Source organism: Cynocephalus volans, chromosome 14, assembly GCF_027409185.1.
Source record: "Cynocephalus volans isolate mCynVol1 chromosome 14, mCynVol1.pri, whole genome shotgun sequence".
NCBI lineage: Eukaryota > Metazoa > Chordata > Mammalia > Dermoptera > Cynocephalidae > Cynocephalus > Cynocephalus volans.
This window is the reverse complement of record NC_084473.1, coordinates 52,255,881-52,270,809: the sequence shown is the minus strand read 5'-3', so window position 1 is coordinate 52,270,809 and position 14,929 is coordinate 52,255,881. Positions and strand designations below refer to the sequence as shown.

Here is a 14,929-nt window from a genome sequence, read left to right as displayed (position 1 = left end):
ATTCCTTAATTTTTTATTCCTGGTACCACTACCACAATTTACAGAGCAATATAGCTGATGTAATGAAAAGAAAAAGAAAAAGCTACACAGATAAAAGACCTCAGGAATGTATATCTAATTGACACTACATTACATTAATCGATAGCTGCACTTTTTTGCAAACTGTGGCTATGACAGTCCTGAACAAGAATGGTTTCCTGTTTAAGCTGCAGTAATTTTTCTGACTGTGGATCATTGTTCGTTCTGTAGCACATTTTTACATTTCCTCTAATGCATTTGGGACGACTGTCTCAAAGTAACCTGCAGCTTTCCTAACTACTCCTTGCTCTCTCTCCTGCTAAGAACTGTAGCCCTTTTCTGCTCTTTTTAGAACCTTCTGCTACCATATCCACCACTTCCACCACCAGATCTATTAACCACCACCATAGGGACTGCCTGAGCTTCTTCCACCAAAACTAACCCCCTTCATGGGTCCATAATTTGATTGCTGTTTTCCACTATAATATCCAAAATCATCCTAGTTCCCACCACCACCATAGTTACCACCACCCAAATTTCCTCCTTTTGTAACCATCATATCCTCCACCACCACCACATCCACCACCTTGGTTTCCATATCCTGGTCCACCACCATCATAGCCCCTCTACTGCTATAACCAGGACCACCACCAGAATTGCCACCCTTACCTCCAACTCCATTATATCCACCGTCACCTCCTCCATAACTACCTCTGCTGCCCCCATCTCTACCACCATAGCCTCCTCTTCCACGAGTTTCCACCACAGCCAAAATTACCTCCACCACTTCCAAAATATCCTCCACAACCCATAAAGTTGCCAGATCCACCTCCATGTCCTCTTTGTGATCCAGCAGACTGCATTTCTTGTTTAGAAAGAGCTTTTTTCACTTATAATTATTCCCATTAATAGTGTGGTATTTCTAAACAACAATTTTATCAACTGTTTCATGATCATGTTACTTTTGATGATCATGATACCGTTGATAAAATTGTTGTTCAGGGCCGGCCCGTGGCTCACTCGGTAGAGTGTGGTGCTGATAACACCAAGGCCCCGGGTTCGGTTCCCATATACGGATGGCCGGTTCGCTCACTGGCTGAGTGTGGTGCTGACAACACCAAGTCAAGGGTTAAGATCCCCTTACCGGTCATCTTTAAAAAAAAAAAAAAAAATTGTTGTTCAGTCTTCCATAACTTCTGTGGTTTCAGTCTTGCCATACTTTTCAAAGAAGTCCCTCAAATTATATTCTTCTGTATCTTCTTTAATACCACCAACAGAAATTTTCTTCACTGTTAGATGGGCACCAGGCTTTACAGAATCTAGTCTAGAAACAGCTCTGTTTGGTTCCACTACATGCCCATCAGCCTTGTGTGGTCCAGCACACATTGTTACATCTACCTCTTCAACACAAGAATGTCACAAAGCCAAAGCCTGTGCAATGCTTTGTTTGAGGGTCTCTCTTTACTACACAATCTGTAAATGTGCTCCATTTCTCAAAATGTTTTCTTAAACTATCATCTGTAGTTTCAAAGCTCAGACCACCAATAAACAGTTTTCTCAACTGCTCTGGTTCCTTTGGATTATGGCCTTCATTCTCCCCAGCAGCTGGAGTTGGGCTGGGGGCAACCGCTCAGCAGTTTTACCTCCATTTTGAAACTGGACTCACCTATTCCAGCTTGCGTTCAGTATGGGCTGGAATGAAGTATTAATTAACCCTCCCCAATTTGTCTTAATATTCCTCTACATTTAGAATCATATCAGGCAGTGTTATAATTTTTGCCTTTGCTTTGATCATCAGACATAATTTAGAAAACTCAGGAGAAAAAGGAAAGCCTATTTATTATGTTTATCCATATTTTTACTTACTGTGTTCTTTTCCTTTCTAATTGTCCATGTTTTTTTTTTCCTTTTATTGTTTCCATCCTGTTTAGAGAACTTCCTTTAGCCATTCTTTTAGGGTAGGTCTGCTGGTGACAAATGTTCTTAGTTCTTCTTCATCTGACAGTCTTGACTTCCTCTTCTCTAAATATTTTCACTGGGCATAGGCTTACTTGAAACAGGATTACTGCAAAGATTGCCCCATCTGTGCACGAATTAGACAATGTGACAGTGAGTCAGAATTAAGTGGGAGGTCATATCACTTACTTGTTAAGCAGGAAGCATTTATTGGATACCTACTGTGTTGCATATTTTAAAATTTTATTTAAAATGCGTATTTAAAAGAAATGCAGTTGTACCCTTTAAAAGTTGAATTTTATGATATGTGACATCTCAAAGCTGTTATTTTTTTTAAGTGTATGCATAATCTATTTTCTGCTTCATATTTTTATGAAAAACACCTCCTTAAATTTAAGGAGAATATAAACCTAAATTCAGATATCAAAATTTCTTTATTCATTTACTGCTGTTTACATTTTGCAAGTATATTGATTCTGAGGAAAGAAATCTTAAAGGTAGATGTATCACTAAGAAATAAAATTGTTTCATAATATTTACATCATGTCATGACGTAAATATTGTGCTTGACCCCACAAGGTTGATGGGCATGTAGTGGAACCAAAGAGAGTTGTTTCTAGACTGGATTCTGTAAAGCTTGGTGCCCATCTAACAGTGAAGAAAATTTTTGAAAATGCTGTATTGGTAAAGGTTCAATGGCATCATCTTTTTTTTTTTTCTTTTAAACAGTCATGTTGGAAGCCTCTGCAGAGAACATTTTACAGCAGGACTTTTGCCATGCCATCAAAGTGGGAGTGAAATATACCCAACAAATAATTCAGGGCATCCAGCAGTTGGTAAAAGAAGTTGGTGTAACCAAGAGGATACCTCAGAAGTTATTTACCCCTTCACCAGAGATTGTGAAACATGCTCATAAGTAAGAACATCTATACAAAGGAAAATATGTAATTGTCACCAGATTTAATTTTCTCTCAGGAAAAAAACTTTCCAAGGAAGTACTGTCTGTGCATTACTTCATAAATAGCACTTTTCTGTTGTAAGAGTCATTTCCATAGATACCTGTCTAATGCCTAAATGGATAAATGTATGTCCGTCTTCTAAGGCCTAAGTTTGAATCTCAAATGAAAGGGAGAGTGTGTTTATTGGTCAGCATTCAGATATTCCCCATCTCTCTCTGTGTCTGGGTAAAAGAGAAAAAAGCATAAGATGTTTGAATATCTCAGGAAACTATTGAGGTTCTCAAAAAGGAATCAAGTATAACTACCAGTATGTGCCTAGTGTTTAGAACAATACCTGACACATAGACAGGCACTCAGTAAATATCACTAGAAAATGTTTTCATTTTATTTGAAATAAATTGAAGAGCCTAATAATTTCCCTTAATGTCAGTCTCACACCCATTAGTCAGAAATTAAAGAATAATATAAAATGTTCCCAACAAAAGAGTTTCCTGTGGTAACTGAGCCAAAATGGGTAGAACAGAAGAAAGCAAGAGGTTAGAAAGAGGGCATAGTACCATGTATGAGTGATTTACACCTGACAAGTAGGGAGAAAGAAATTTGTGTTCTGTATCATAAATAGTTAACAGATTAGTAATGATAAAGAGCAAAATATACATATTTTAATGTTTTATGAAATTTTTATTGTTAAATTTTTAACATTAAATATTTTGGTTTTATTTATACTAGAAACTGCCTTGTGTTTTCAAATATTGTTATGCTAACATTTATTTTGTGCTTAAAATAGACTCGCCATGGAGAAACTCTATGCAGTTTTTACAGATCATGAACATGATAAAGTAGGTATACCTGACTTTTGTCTTATTTAATTGTTCTAAAAATACTTTGTCATAAGACGTGTAATTTTGTATATGAATGTTAGTCCAATTTTTCTTAAAAGTCTCTGAACAAGAAGCTGAATAAAAACCTAGCTCTTTTCTTCTCCATTCTTCTTTTGTTAATTAATACAAGTTTGGGAATTGTGCAGATATATTTGAATTAATTAAACAGGTGCTATTTCTTGTAAATCAATAACCAGTTCTAATCTTTTAAAGAATATTACCATCAGAGAAATCTGAGTACTCCTACAATGTGCTCATTGTATAATAATTTAAAATTAAAAATGTTAAATGTTGCCATATATGCATAATAACTGAACCTCAACTTTCTTTTAGATTTCCAGAGATGAAGCTATTAACAAGATAAGGTTAGAAACAGAGGAACAACTAAAAGGTGAATTTTATTTTTATTAATTTTAAAAAAACTTCAAGGAAATAATAGTTTTTAAAAAATTTTTGTTTGAAAGACAACAAAGAAATCAGTTATTCTCATTGCTCTTCAGTTTTATCTTCGGTAAACTTGCAATATGATACATCACAGGTTACTGTTAAATTAACTTCTGTGAATGTCACTAGCACTACACTTGATACAAGGTAGATGCCTAGTAAATGTTGAATGTGAAATGTTCCTGATCTTTTCTAGATCAGACTCCTCTTATCTTCTAAGATGGGTAGCCGTATATCCTATCATTTGAAAACCCAAAAGATATTCTTTTAAAATCTTGAGATCTTAATATGTGAAACTACAATACTAATAATACCTGTTTTATGGGGATTAAATGAGTAAATCACTTACATCTGTGCCTGGCACACGGAAAGTGTTTGATAAATGTTAACCGATGCTGCTGTTATTCTCAGTATTGTGTGGAATTGTAAGATGTAGACTTTAGATAATTTAGCTCTCCAGAAATTATTAAGCAGAAGACTTACTGTATAATATCAATCTCAGACCAGCTGAATGTGAATGAAGCATGACATATAGTTCTTGTTAATTTTTCTGCTAATAAACAAATATCCTCTCACCTGAGTACTTGTCTTATTTTAAGATAAAAATTCTAGAGGAAAAAACAAAACAAAACAATAGAATTCTGCTGTTAGCATTGAAATTAGGGCCATTACCTATAATTGTCTTTGAAAAAGTTTAGTTCTTTCTCATTACATTTCATCCTGTTTATTAGGACTGAGAAGTTGTATAGCACAAAATTCCTCATTTAAAAAGAAAAGTGATTTTGTGTTTGTATTATACATAATAGAATATCTCTTTGACTCTCTAGGTTGATAGGTTAATACTTTAAATGCTTTGTTTCTAATTGTTTTCCTTTCCAAACGCAACCCAGTTAAAGCATAAAAGTTCATATTAAAGTGTAATATTAAAAATTATTCTTGCCTAATGACGATACAATAATTAATATATATTTCTCTTTCTGTGGCCATTTCTTATGTTTTGGTTACTTTAAAGCTATATTTAAGGGCCAGCACATGGCTGCCTTGGGAGAGTGTGGTGCTGATAACACCAAGGCCATGGGTTCGGATCCCTGTATATAGGGATGGCCAGTTAGCTCACATGGGAGAGCGTGGTGCTGATAACACCAAGTCAAGGGTTAAGATCCCCTTACCAGTCATCTTTTTAAAAAAATAATAATAAAATAAAGTTATATTTAATAAACCAAACACTTGAGAGAACACTACTTAAAACTTGGCATAAATTAATCAGTAAGGTAGAATAGCTTATCATCTAAAAGCATAAGCCTTTGAAGCAAACAGATCTGTATTCAGGTCACAGCTGTGTCAGTTACTAGCTGTGTAATCTCAGTTTACTCCACCTCTTTAAGCCTCAGTTGTTTTCTTCTAAAGAATGGGGATAATGATAGAATTTACCTCCTAAGTTGTTATGAAGATTAAAGGCATTAAAAAATGTCTTCTGTCTACAGTAGATTATGCATAGAATAGTGTTCTCTAAAGAGTTATGATCTATAATAAGGTATTAAACATTAATTATTTAGTCATTCACACATTAAGCAAGAGAAAAAAAAAACCGTAAATTGCCTGGCTTATGAAACACTTGATAAATGTTAGCTAAACAACAGTTGGTATATAAAAAGATATATAAGGAAAATTGTTCCTTTATGTGCAAATTAAGATAAAAGCTCCTAAGGCAAAAGAGTGAGGGTGACTACTCTTAAAACTCAATTATACCTTTTCATAATATGGTTGGCTGGATCTGTCAGGTAATATAATACAATAGGAAGCTGATTTCGAAACACTGTTATTCTGGTAGAAAGTAAACTAAGTTCCCAATAATAACACACTTGAGTTACTGAACACTTGTTGTGTCTCACTTGCTTGAGAACATTTGATTTATCTACTTTGTTTGCCTGAGGACTAAATGTTCAAAGTCAACTCCCATGGTTTACTACCGTAATTGATTTGATGCTGTGAACTTTAGAGAAATCTTATCTTCCAAAAAGAGGAAATCTTTGTTTTCATTTGTCTTTTTCTATAGAAAAATTTGCAGAAGTTGATCCATATGAAATAATAGAATCCTTCAATGTTGTTGCAAAGGAGGTTTTTAGAAGTATTATTTTGAATGAATACAAAAGGTAAACATATCCTTTTTTGATGGAATTGAAGCATGCACTGTCTCTGCAAGTTGCCTCGAAAGTGGCAGCTTGCTCAAAGGAAGGAATTAATTTTTTTCGAGTGAACAGTAAGGAATTCTAATATTTATTTTATAAATAGGCACCTGTTGAAGAAAGAGTATGTGAATTGTGTCGATGTGAGACTGTCTCTCTTGGGCCTTCTGTGTAGAGCAGTGCTTCATATCCCTGACTCCACATCAGAATTACTGCAGAGCTTTTTAACAATACAGTGTATATTTAGGTCACAACCTCAGACATTCTGATTCAGTGGGACTTTTGGCGGAACCCGAATATCTGTATTATTTTTTAAGGTTTTACAGGGGGTTATGATACACAGCTGGGTTTGAGAACCTCCTGATAGAGAGATGATGTGTGATTTTTCTGATTTCCAACACTGCTTTATGTACTTATTTCCTTTATTACTATAGGTGTGATGGTCGAGATTTGACTTCACTTAGGAATATAAATTGTGAAATAGATATGTTTAAAACTCTTCATGGATCAGCATTATTTCAAAGGGGACAAACACAGGTAATATATGTAAAAAGCCACAACTCTTTGCTGAATTAGGATTGTTTAATGATATCTAATAGTAGTACACTATGTAGATGCTATAGGTTTTTATCATATGGAATATATTTATTTAGATTAATATCTGGTATGTGTTTTTTAAAAATATTTAACAGGGTTCAATATTATTAGGTATAACTGTCATACAATAAACTGCATGTTTAAAGTCTATGATTTGATAAGTTTTCACATGTATACTACTGGGAAACTGTTACCACAGTCAAGATAATGAGCATGTCTATTACCCCCAAAAGTTTACTCATGCCTCTTTATAATCCCTTCTTCCTGCTCCCCTCTCCCCTCAGGCAACTACTGACCTGCTTTTGTCACTGCAAATTAGTTTGCATTTTCTAGAATTATCTGGTGTTTTTATTTTTTCTTTAAATCTTAGATACACAAAATCAAATCACTCAGACTCCTCAGTTTATGGTATATTGTCATTATTGGTCTCTTCAAGGCTCTCATTTGTTTTCTTCATTTAGCCCGTACCTCAGTCCCATTCTATTTCTTTACATAGGTACCCTCTCTCTTGTATTTAACAAAAAGTTCATGGAAAGATTTGTATTATCTCTTAATTACATTTTTCCATGAACTTTTTGAAGTACCCTCATATTTTTCTAGTTCAGCTTCTGTTCATTTATTTACCTATATGTAGATCCATCATTTTGTATATGGATTATGCTTTCTACCTCTTTCTCTTACATTAATCACTACTTTAATTTTACCAATAGGTACAAAGTGGCATTTTGTTGCTTCAGTTTGTATTTATTTCCCTGATTGTTAGTGAGGCTGAGAATGTCTTCATGTAATAGCCAATTAACATGTTCACTTTATAAACCATTCTCTGGGGTCTACACACCTCCAAGGCACTATTTTTGTATAGATTGTCTCCCATAGAGTTGTGCAATATAGTGGCCCTGGTTCTGGATTGCTCTTTTGTGAATGTTCTGTCCATATATTTTGGCCAATTTTTTTCTTTTCTAAATATGGCTTAGAAAAGAGTTAATTAGAGTTAATTTTGTACCACTTTAAAAATGTTTCTAAATATGATTTTCAGTAACAAACCAGACTTTATATGTCTCCTTTTTTGTTTCTTGTCTTTTAACTTTGCCTGTGGTGGCTTACTGTATGTCTAGAGTAAACCTAAAATCTTTACTTTTGTTATAGTTAATCCTTCCCTTTTTCAATTTTGTAGTTTGAATTTTTATTTATTTTTTGACAAATATTTGGGTTTTTAAATTTTTTTTAAGTGGTTTTTGTTTGTTTGTTGGTAGCTGGCTGGTACAAGGATCAGAACCCTTGGTCTTGGTGTTACAAAGTGTATAGTTCGTATTTTTAAAGTTTTATTTAAGGAATCTTTCCTTACCTCAACGTCACAGAATAATGCACCTTCTTTTTCTTTTTCTATTAGTTTTAGCTAGTTTTAGTTGTCAAATTTAGACTATTAATCAATCTTGAAATTTATTCCTGCACATGGTTATAAAGTGCAAATCTCCATAGTGAGCCAATTTTACAGCACCATTTACTAATAATTTATTTTTCCCACTGATTTGTGATGTCACCTTATCGTATTGAAACTTTATAAATACATTTTAAAACTATAGTTTCCATTGTTTTGTGAATTCCAGGTCACTGGAGTGCTTAGTCCATTCATGTTTAATTATTAATGTGATTGATTTTATGTCTGTCATTTATTATTTGTTTTTCTTTAGCCTCTCTATGTTTTGTTTCTCTATTCTTACTTTCTACCTTCTTTTTGGATTAATCGTATATTTTTTAGAATTCCATTTTAGAGTTAATTTTGTACCACTTCACTAAAATGAAGAAACTTTGCAACCATTTAGATCCATTTTCCCCTCCTTTCAATTCTTTTTGCTGTAGTTGACAAGTGAGTTACATGTATATATGTCATAGACACCACAAGGCAGTATTATGTTTATTTTAAATGATGATATGTATTTTATTTTATTTTATTTTTATTTTTATTGTTTTTTGGCAGCTGGCCAGTATGGGGATCCAAACCCATGACCTTGGTGTTATAAGGCTGTGCTCTAACCAACTGAGCTATCCAACCAATCTAACAATGATATGTATTTTTAAAAATTTAAGAGGAAAAAGATAGTCTTTTATATTGAACCACATATTTACCATTTCTGATGCTTTTTTATCCTTTCCTAAAGATCCAAGTTTCCATCTGTGTTATTTCCCTTCAGTCTGAAAAGACTTTAATACTTTCCTATGGGTCTTCTGAGAGCAAATTCCTATTTTTCCTTTATTTGAAAATGTCTTTTTTTTTTTTTTTTTTTTTTTTAAAGATGACCAGTAAGGGGATCTCAACCCTCCGCTTGGTGTCGTCAGCACCATGCTCAGCCAGTGAGTTAACCAGCCATCCCTATATAGGATCCGAACCCGCGGCCTTGGTGTTATCAGCACCACACTCTCCCGAGTGAGCCACAGGCCGGCCCTGAAAATGTCTTTTTTAAAATTTTTATTTATAAAGAATTTTTTGCCAAGTATAGAATTCTGGGTTGATGCTTTTTTCTTTTAGCACTTAAGGATGTTTCAATGTGTTTTCTTCTCCATTTTTTTCTGATGATAAGCAAAGTTGCATTTAAATCATTTTCTATATGTTATTTGTTGTTTTCATGTGGGTACTTTTAAGATTTGCAGTTTGTCTTAGGTTTTCAGCAATATGACCGTGGAAAGGTGTGATTTTCTTTGGGTTTATCCTGCTAAGAGTTTCCTGACCTCGAATCTGTAAATTGTGTCTTTCATCAAACTTCAGAAATTATACCCATTCTTTCCTTTTTTTTAACTGATTATGCATATTCATGGGGCACAAAGCTGACCATTACCACCTGTGTCCAAGACATAATAATCAGATCAATACTATCATTATACCCATTGCCACAAATTGCAATTATTCCCTGTGTCCCCTACCCAACCTTTGCCTGATCTCCTTTCCCCTACCCCGTCTCCTAGTAACCCTAGGTATGTTCTCTCCTTCTCCAAGTCCAACACACCACTGTGGTCTATCTTTCCTTCTTTCTCTCTTAGCTCCCACTTATAAGTGAGGACATGAGATATTTTTCCCTCTGCCTGGTTTATTTCACTTAACATAATTTTCTCCAAGCTCATCCATGTTGCTCTGAGTGACAGAATTTCATTCTTTTACGGCAGAGTAGTATTCCATAGTGTATATATACCATATTTTCCTTATGCACTCATCCCTTGATAGAAATTTAGGCTAATTCCATATCTTGACTATTGTAAATAGAGCTGCAATGAACATGGGAGTGCATGTATCCTTTCAACATGATTTCCATTCTTTTGGATATATTCCTAGAAGTGGGATTGCTGGATTGTATGGTAGATCTATCTGTAGTTGTTTGAGAAACCTCCATAATATTTTCTGTAGTGGCTGTGCTAATTTATAACCCACCAGCAGTGTGGGAGAGTTCCTCCCTCTCAGCATCCTCGCCAGCATTTGCTATTCTCCGTCTTTTTGGTTATAGGCAGTTTAACTGGGGTGAGATGATATCTTAATGTGGGTTTAATTTCCATTTTCTGACGATTAGTAATGTTGAACATTTTTTCATGTACCTGTTGGCCATTTGTGTGTCTTCCTTGGAAAAAAATGTCTATTCAGCTCCTTCGCCCACTTTTTAATTAGGTTATTTGTTTTTTTTACTGTGTAATTGGTTGATTTCCTTGTATATTCTGGATACTAATCCCTTGTCAGATGTATAGTTTCCAGATATTTTCTCCCGCTCTGTAGGTGGTTGTTTCATTCTGTTGATTGTTTCCTTTGGTGTGCAGAAGCTTTTCAGGTTGATATAGTCCCATTTGTTTATTTTTTCTCTTTTTCTTGTGGTTTGGGGCTCTTGTTCATAAAGTCTATGCCCAAACCTAGGTCCTGAACTGCTTCTTCTGTATTTTCCCTTAGTAGTTTTACAGTTTCAGGTCTTATACTAAAGTCTTTAATCCATTTTGAGTTGAGTTTGGTATGGTGAGAAGTGTATGTCTACTTTCATTCTTCTGCATATGGATATCCAGTTTTCCCAGCAGCACTTATTGAAGAGGCAGTCTTTTCCCTAATGTATGTTTTTGTTGCTCTTGTCAAATATCAATTGGCTGAAAGTTTGTGGGGTGATTTCTAGGTTCTCTGTTCTACTCTGCTGGTTTGAGTGTCTATTTTTATGTCAGTACCATGCTGTTTTGGTTACTATAGCTTTGTAGTATAATTTGTAGTCAGTTTGTGTTATGCCACTGGCTTTATTTTTTTTGCTCAGGATTGCTTTGGCTGTTCGGGTTCTTTTGTTCCATATGAATGTTAAGATTGTTTTTTCCATTTCCGTGAAGAATGTCATTGGTATTTTGATGGGGTTTGCATTGAATCTGTAGATCACTTTGGGTAGTATGGACATTTTCACAATGTTAATTCTTCTAATCCAAGATCATGGAATGTTTTTCCATCTTTCTGTGTCTTTAATCTCTTTCAGTAGTGGTTTGTAGTTCTCATTGTAGAGATCTTTCTCCTCCTTGGTTAAATTGATTGCTAGGTATTTTATTTCATTTTTTTATGACTATTGTAAATGGGCTTACTTTCTTGATTTCTCTTTCTGTTGGTTCCTTATTGGAGAATATAAACACAACTGATTTTGGGTCATTGATTTTATATCCTGCAACATTATTGAAATTATTATTCAGCTCTAGGAGTTTTTTCATAGAGTCTTTAGGTTTTTCTGTATATAGGGTCAGTCCTCTGCAGACAGGAACAGTTTGACTTTGTCTTTTCAAATCTGGATGCCCTTTATTTCTCTCTCTTGTCTGACTGCTCTGGCTAGTACTTCCAATACTATGTTAAATAGAAGTGGTGATAGTGGTCATCCTTGTCTTGTTCTTGTTCTTAAGGGAAAAGCCTTCAGTTTTTCCCCGTTTAGGGTGATACTGGTGGTGGGCAAATGATACTGGTGGTATGCTAATGGTGGCGGTGGGTAAATGGTTTTTATTGTGTTCAGATACTTTCCTTCTATACCAGTTTGCTGATAGTCTTTATCATGAAGCGATGTTGAATTTTGTCGAATGCTTTTTCTGCATCGATTTGAGATAATCATATGGTTTTTGTTGTTGATTTTGTTGATGTTATGTATCACATTTATTGACTTCTGTATGTTGAACCATCCTTGCATCTCTGGGATAAATCCCACTTGATCATGGTGTATAATTTTTTTGATGCATTGCTGTATTCTGATTACTAGTATTGTATTTTGTTGAGGATTTTTGCATGTATGTTCATCAGAGATATAGGCCTGTAGTTTTCTTTTTTTGTTGTATCTTTGGTTTGGGTATCAGGGTGATGCTGGTCTAATAGAATGAGTTGGGAGAGTGGCCTCTGTATCAGTTTTTAGGAATGGTTTTTAAAGAATTGGTATTAATTCCTCTTTAACATTATAATAGAATTCAGCAGTAAAGCCATCCAGTCCTAGGCTTTTCTTGGTTGGGAGACTGCTGATTACTGCTTCAGTCTCATTGCTTGTTATTCAGGTTTTCTGTTTCTTCTTGGTTCAGTCTTGGTAGTTTGTATATGTCCAGAAATTTACCCATTTCATACAGGTTTTCAAATTTGTTGGTGTAGAGTTCTTTGTAATTGCCTCTAGGGATTTTTTTGTATTTCTGTGGTATCAGGAGTAATGTCTCCTTTTTCATTTATTTCTTTCCATCTACTAACTTTCGGATTGGATTGTTTTGGTTCTATAGTTCTTTGAGGTATAGCAGTAGGATGTTTACTTGAAATCTTTCTATTTTTATGATGTAAGCATTTATTGCTATAAACTTCCCTCTTAATACTGCTTTTGCAGTATCCCACAGGTTTTGGTCTTTATTTTCACTGGTTTCTAGAAATTTTTTGATTTCCTGTTTAATTTCTTCTTGGACCCATAGGTCATTTAGGATCCTATTGTTTTATTTCCATGTATTTGTATAGAGTCCTGAGTTTTTCTTGTTATTAATTTCCAGTTTTAATCCATAGTGGTCTGAAAAGATACTTGACATGATTTCAGTCTTTTTAAAGTTATTGAGACTTGCTTTGTGACCTAGCATGTGGTGTGTCTTCGAGAATGTTTGATGTGGTGATGAGAAGAATTTATATTCTGTAGTTGTTCGATGAAATGTTCTGTCAATATCTGCCAGGTCCAGTTGATCTAAAGAGTTTTTTTTTGTTGTTGTTGTTTTTTTTAAAGATGACCGGTAAGAGGATCTTAACCCTTGACTTGGTGTTGTCAGCACCACGCTCAGCCAGTGAGCAAACTGGCCATCCCTATATGGGATCCGAACCCATGGCCTTGGTGTTATCAGCACCGCACTCTCCCAAGTGAGCCACGGGCCGGCCCTAAAGCATATTTTTAAATCCTTTGTTTCTTTATTGATTTATTGCCTGGATAATCTGTCTAATGAAGAGGAGGGTCATTCAGGTCTGCCGCTATTATTGTACTGGGGTCTATCTCTTTCTTTTTCTCTGCCACTATTTTCATATTGGGGTCTATCTCTTATGTCTAATAGTGTTAGCTTTATATATCTGGATGCTCCTATGTTGTTTATATATGTGTTTATGATTGCTGTCTTCTTGCTGGATCGATCCCTTTATCATTATATAGTGTCCTTCTTTCTCTCTTTGTATGGTTTTTGGTTTAAAGTCTATTTTATCCAATATAAGAAGAGCTACTCCTGCTTGGTTTTGGTTTCCATTTGCATGTATATCTTTTTTCATCCCTTCACTATTAGCCAGTGTGCGTCTCTGCTGGTGAGATGAGTCTGTTGAAGACAGCATATAGTTGGTTCTAGCTTTTCGATCTAATCCGTCAGTCTGTGTCTTTTGAGTGGGGAGTTTAATCCATTTACATTTAGGGTTGTTATGGAGAGGTATTATCTAATTCCTGGCACTTTATCACTTTTTGTTTGGTTGTTTTAAGTGTCTTTTTTCCTTACTTCCCATTTTATTATTTGTCTTCAATGTTTGTTAGGTTTTTTTGAAGTGATAAGATTTAGTGTCTTTATTCTTTCTCATTTGCATATGTGTTTTACCAGTGAGTTTTGTTCTTTCTTGTGTATTCACGGTAGTGATTTTTTTTTTTAGTTTCCAGATGCAGGATTTCCTTGAGAATTACCTGCAGGGCTGGTGTGTGGTGATGCAGTCCCACGGTTTTTGTTTATCTGGGAAATAAACTATTTCTCCCTCATTTCTGATGGATACCCTTTCTGGGTATAGTATTCTTGGCTGGCAGATTTTTTTCTTTTAGTGTTTTGAATATATCATCCCATTTGCTTCTTGCCTATAGAGATGTCTGCTGTAAATGTGATGGGGGCTCCGTCCTAAGTGACTTGACACTTTTCTCTTGCTGTTTTTAGGATTCTCTCTTTGTCTTTGAGCTTTGCCACTTTGACTGTAATGTGTCTTGGAGAGGATCTTTTTGGATTGAATCTGTTTGGGGATCTTTGAGCTTCCTGGATCTGAAGTTCTGTATCTCTCCCTATAACCTGAGAAGTTTTCTGTTATTATTTCATTGAATAGTTTTTCAGTGCCTTTTCCTTTATCCTCCCCTTCTGGAATACCCATGATTTGGATGTTTGTGCGCTTAAGGTCATCTACTAGCTCTCTTAGACTTTCTTCATTTTTAAAATTCTTTTTTCCTTTTTTCCCTCTGCCTGGGTTATTTCACAAAGACCATCTTAGAGTTTGGAAATTCTTTCTTCTAGTTGCTCTAATCTGCAAGTTAAGCTCTCAGTTGTGTTTTTTATTTCATTGAATGAACCTTTCAGTTCCAGGAGTTCTGCTGCATTCTTTTTTAAGGTATTAATCTCTTTGTAAATTTCCTCCTTCATGTCCTGTATATTTTTTCTCATTTCATTG

General features: G+C 34.9%; 1 protein-coding gene and 1 pseudogene across 2 annotated transcripts in view; one reads left to right on the top strand and one right to left on the bottom strand.

Moving 5' to 3' along the window:
- The window catches only part of PNPT1 (polyribonucleotide nucleotidyltransferase 1), a 48,959-nt gene that overhangs the window by 12,282 nt on the left and 21,748 nt on the right, over window positions 1-14,929 (top strand). For both annotated transcript variants that reach the window (XM_063078297.1, XM_063078296.1), the window contains 5 exons: window positions 2,704-2,890; window positions 3,721-3,772; window positions 4,148-4,205; window positions 6,315-6,411; window positions 6,879-6,981. In XM_063078297.1, the coding sequence (XP_062934367.1) occupies window positions 2,704-2,890; window positions 3,721-3,772; window positions 4,148-4,205; window positions 6,315-6,411; window positions 6,879-6,981 (497 nt within the window). The remainder of the gene's footprint in view (window positions 1-2,703; window positions 2,891-3,720; window positions 3,773-4,147; window positions 4,206-6,314; window positions 6,412-6,878; window positions 6,982-14,929) is intronic.
- On the bottom strand, window positions 337-2,519 carry LOC134363209 (heterogeneous nuclear ribonucleoprotein A3-like; annotated as a pseudogene).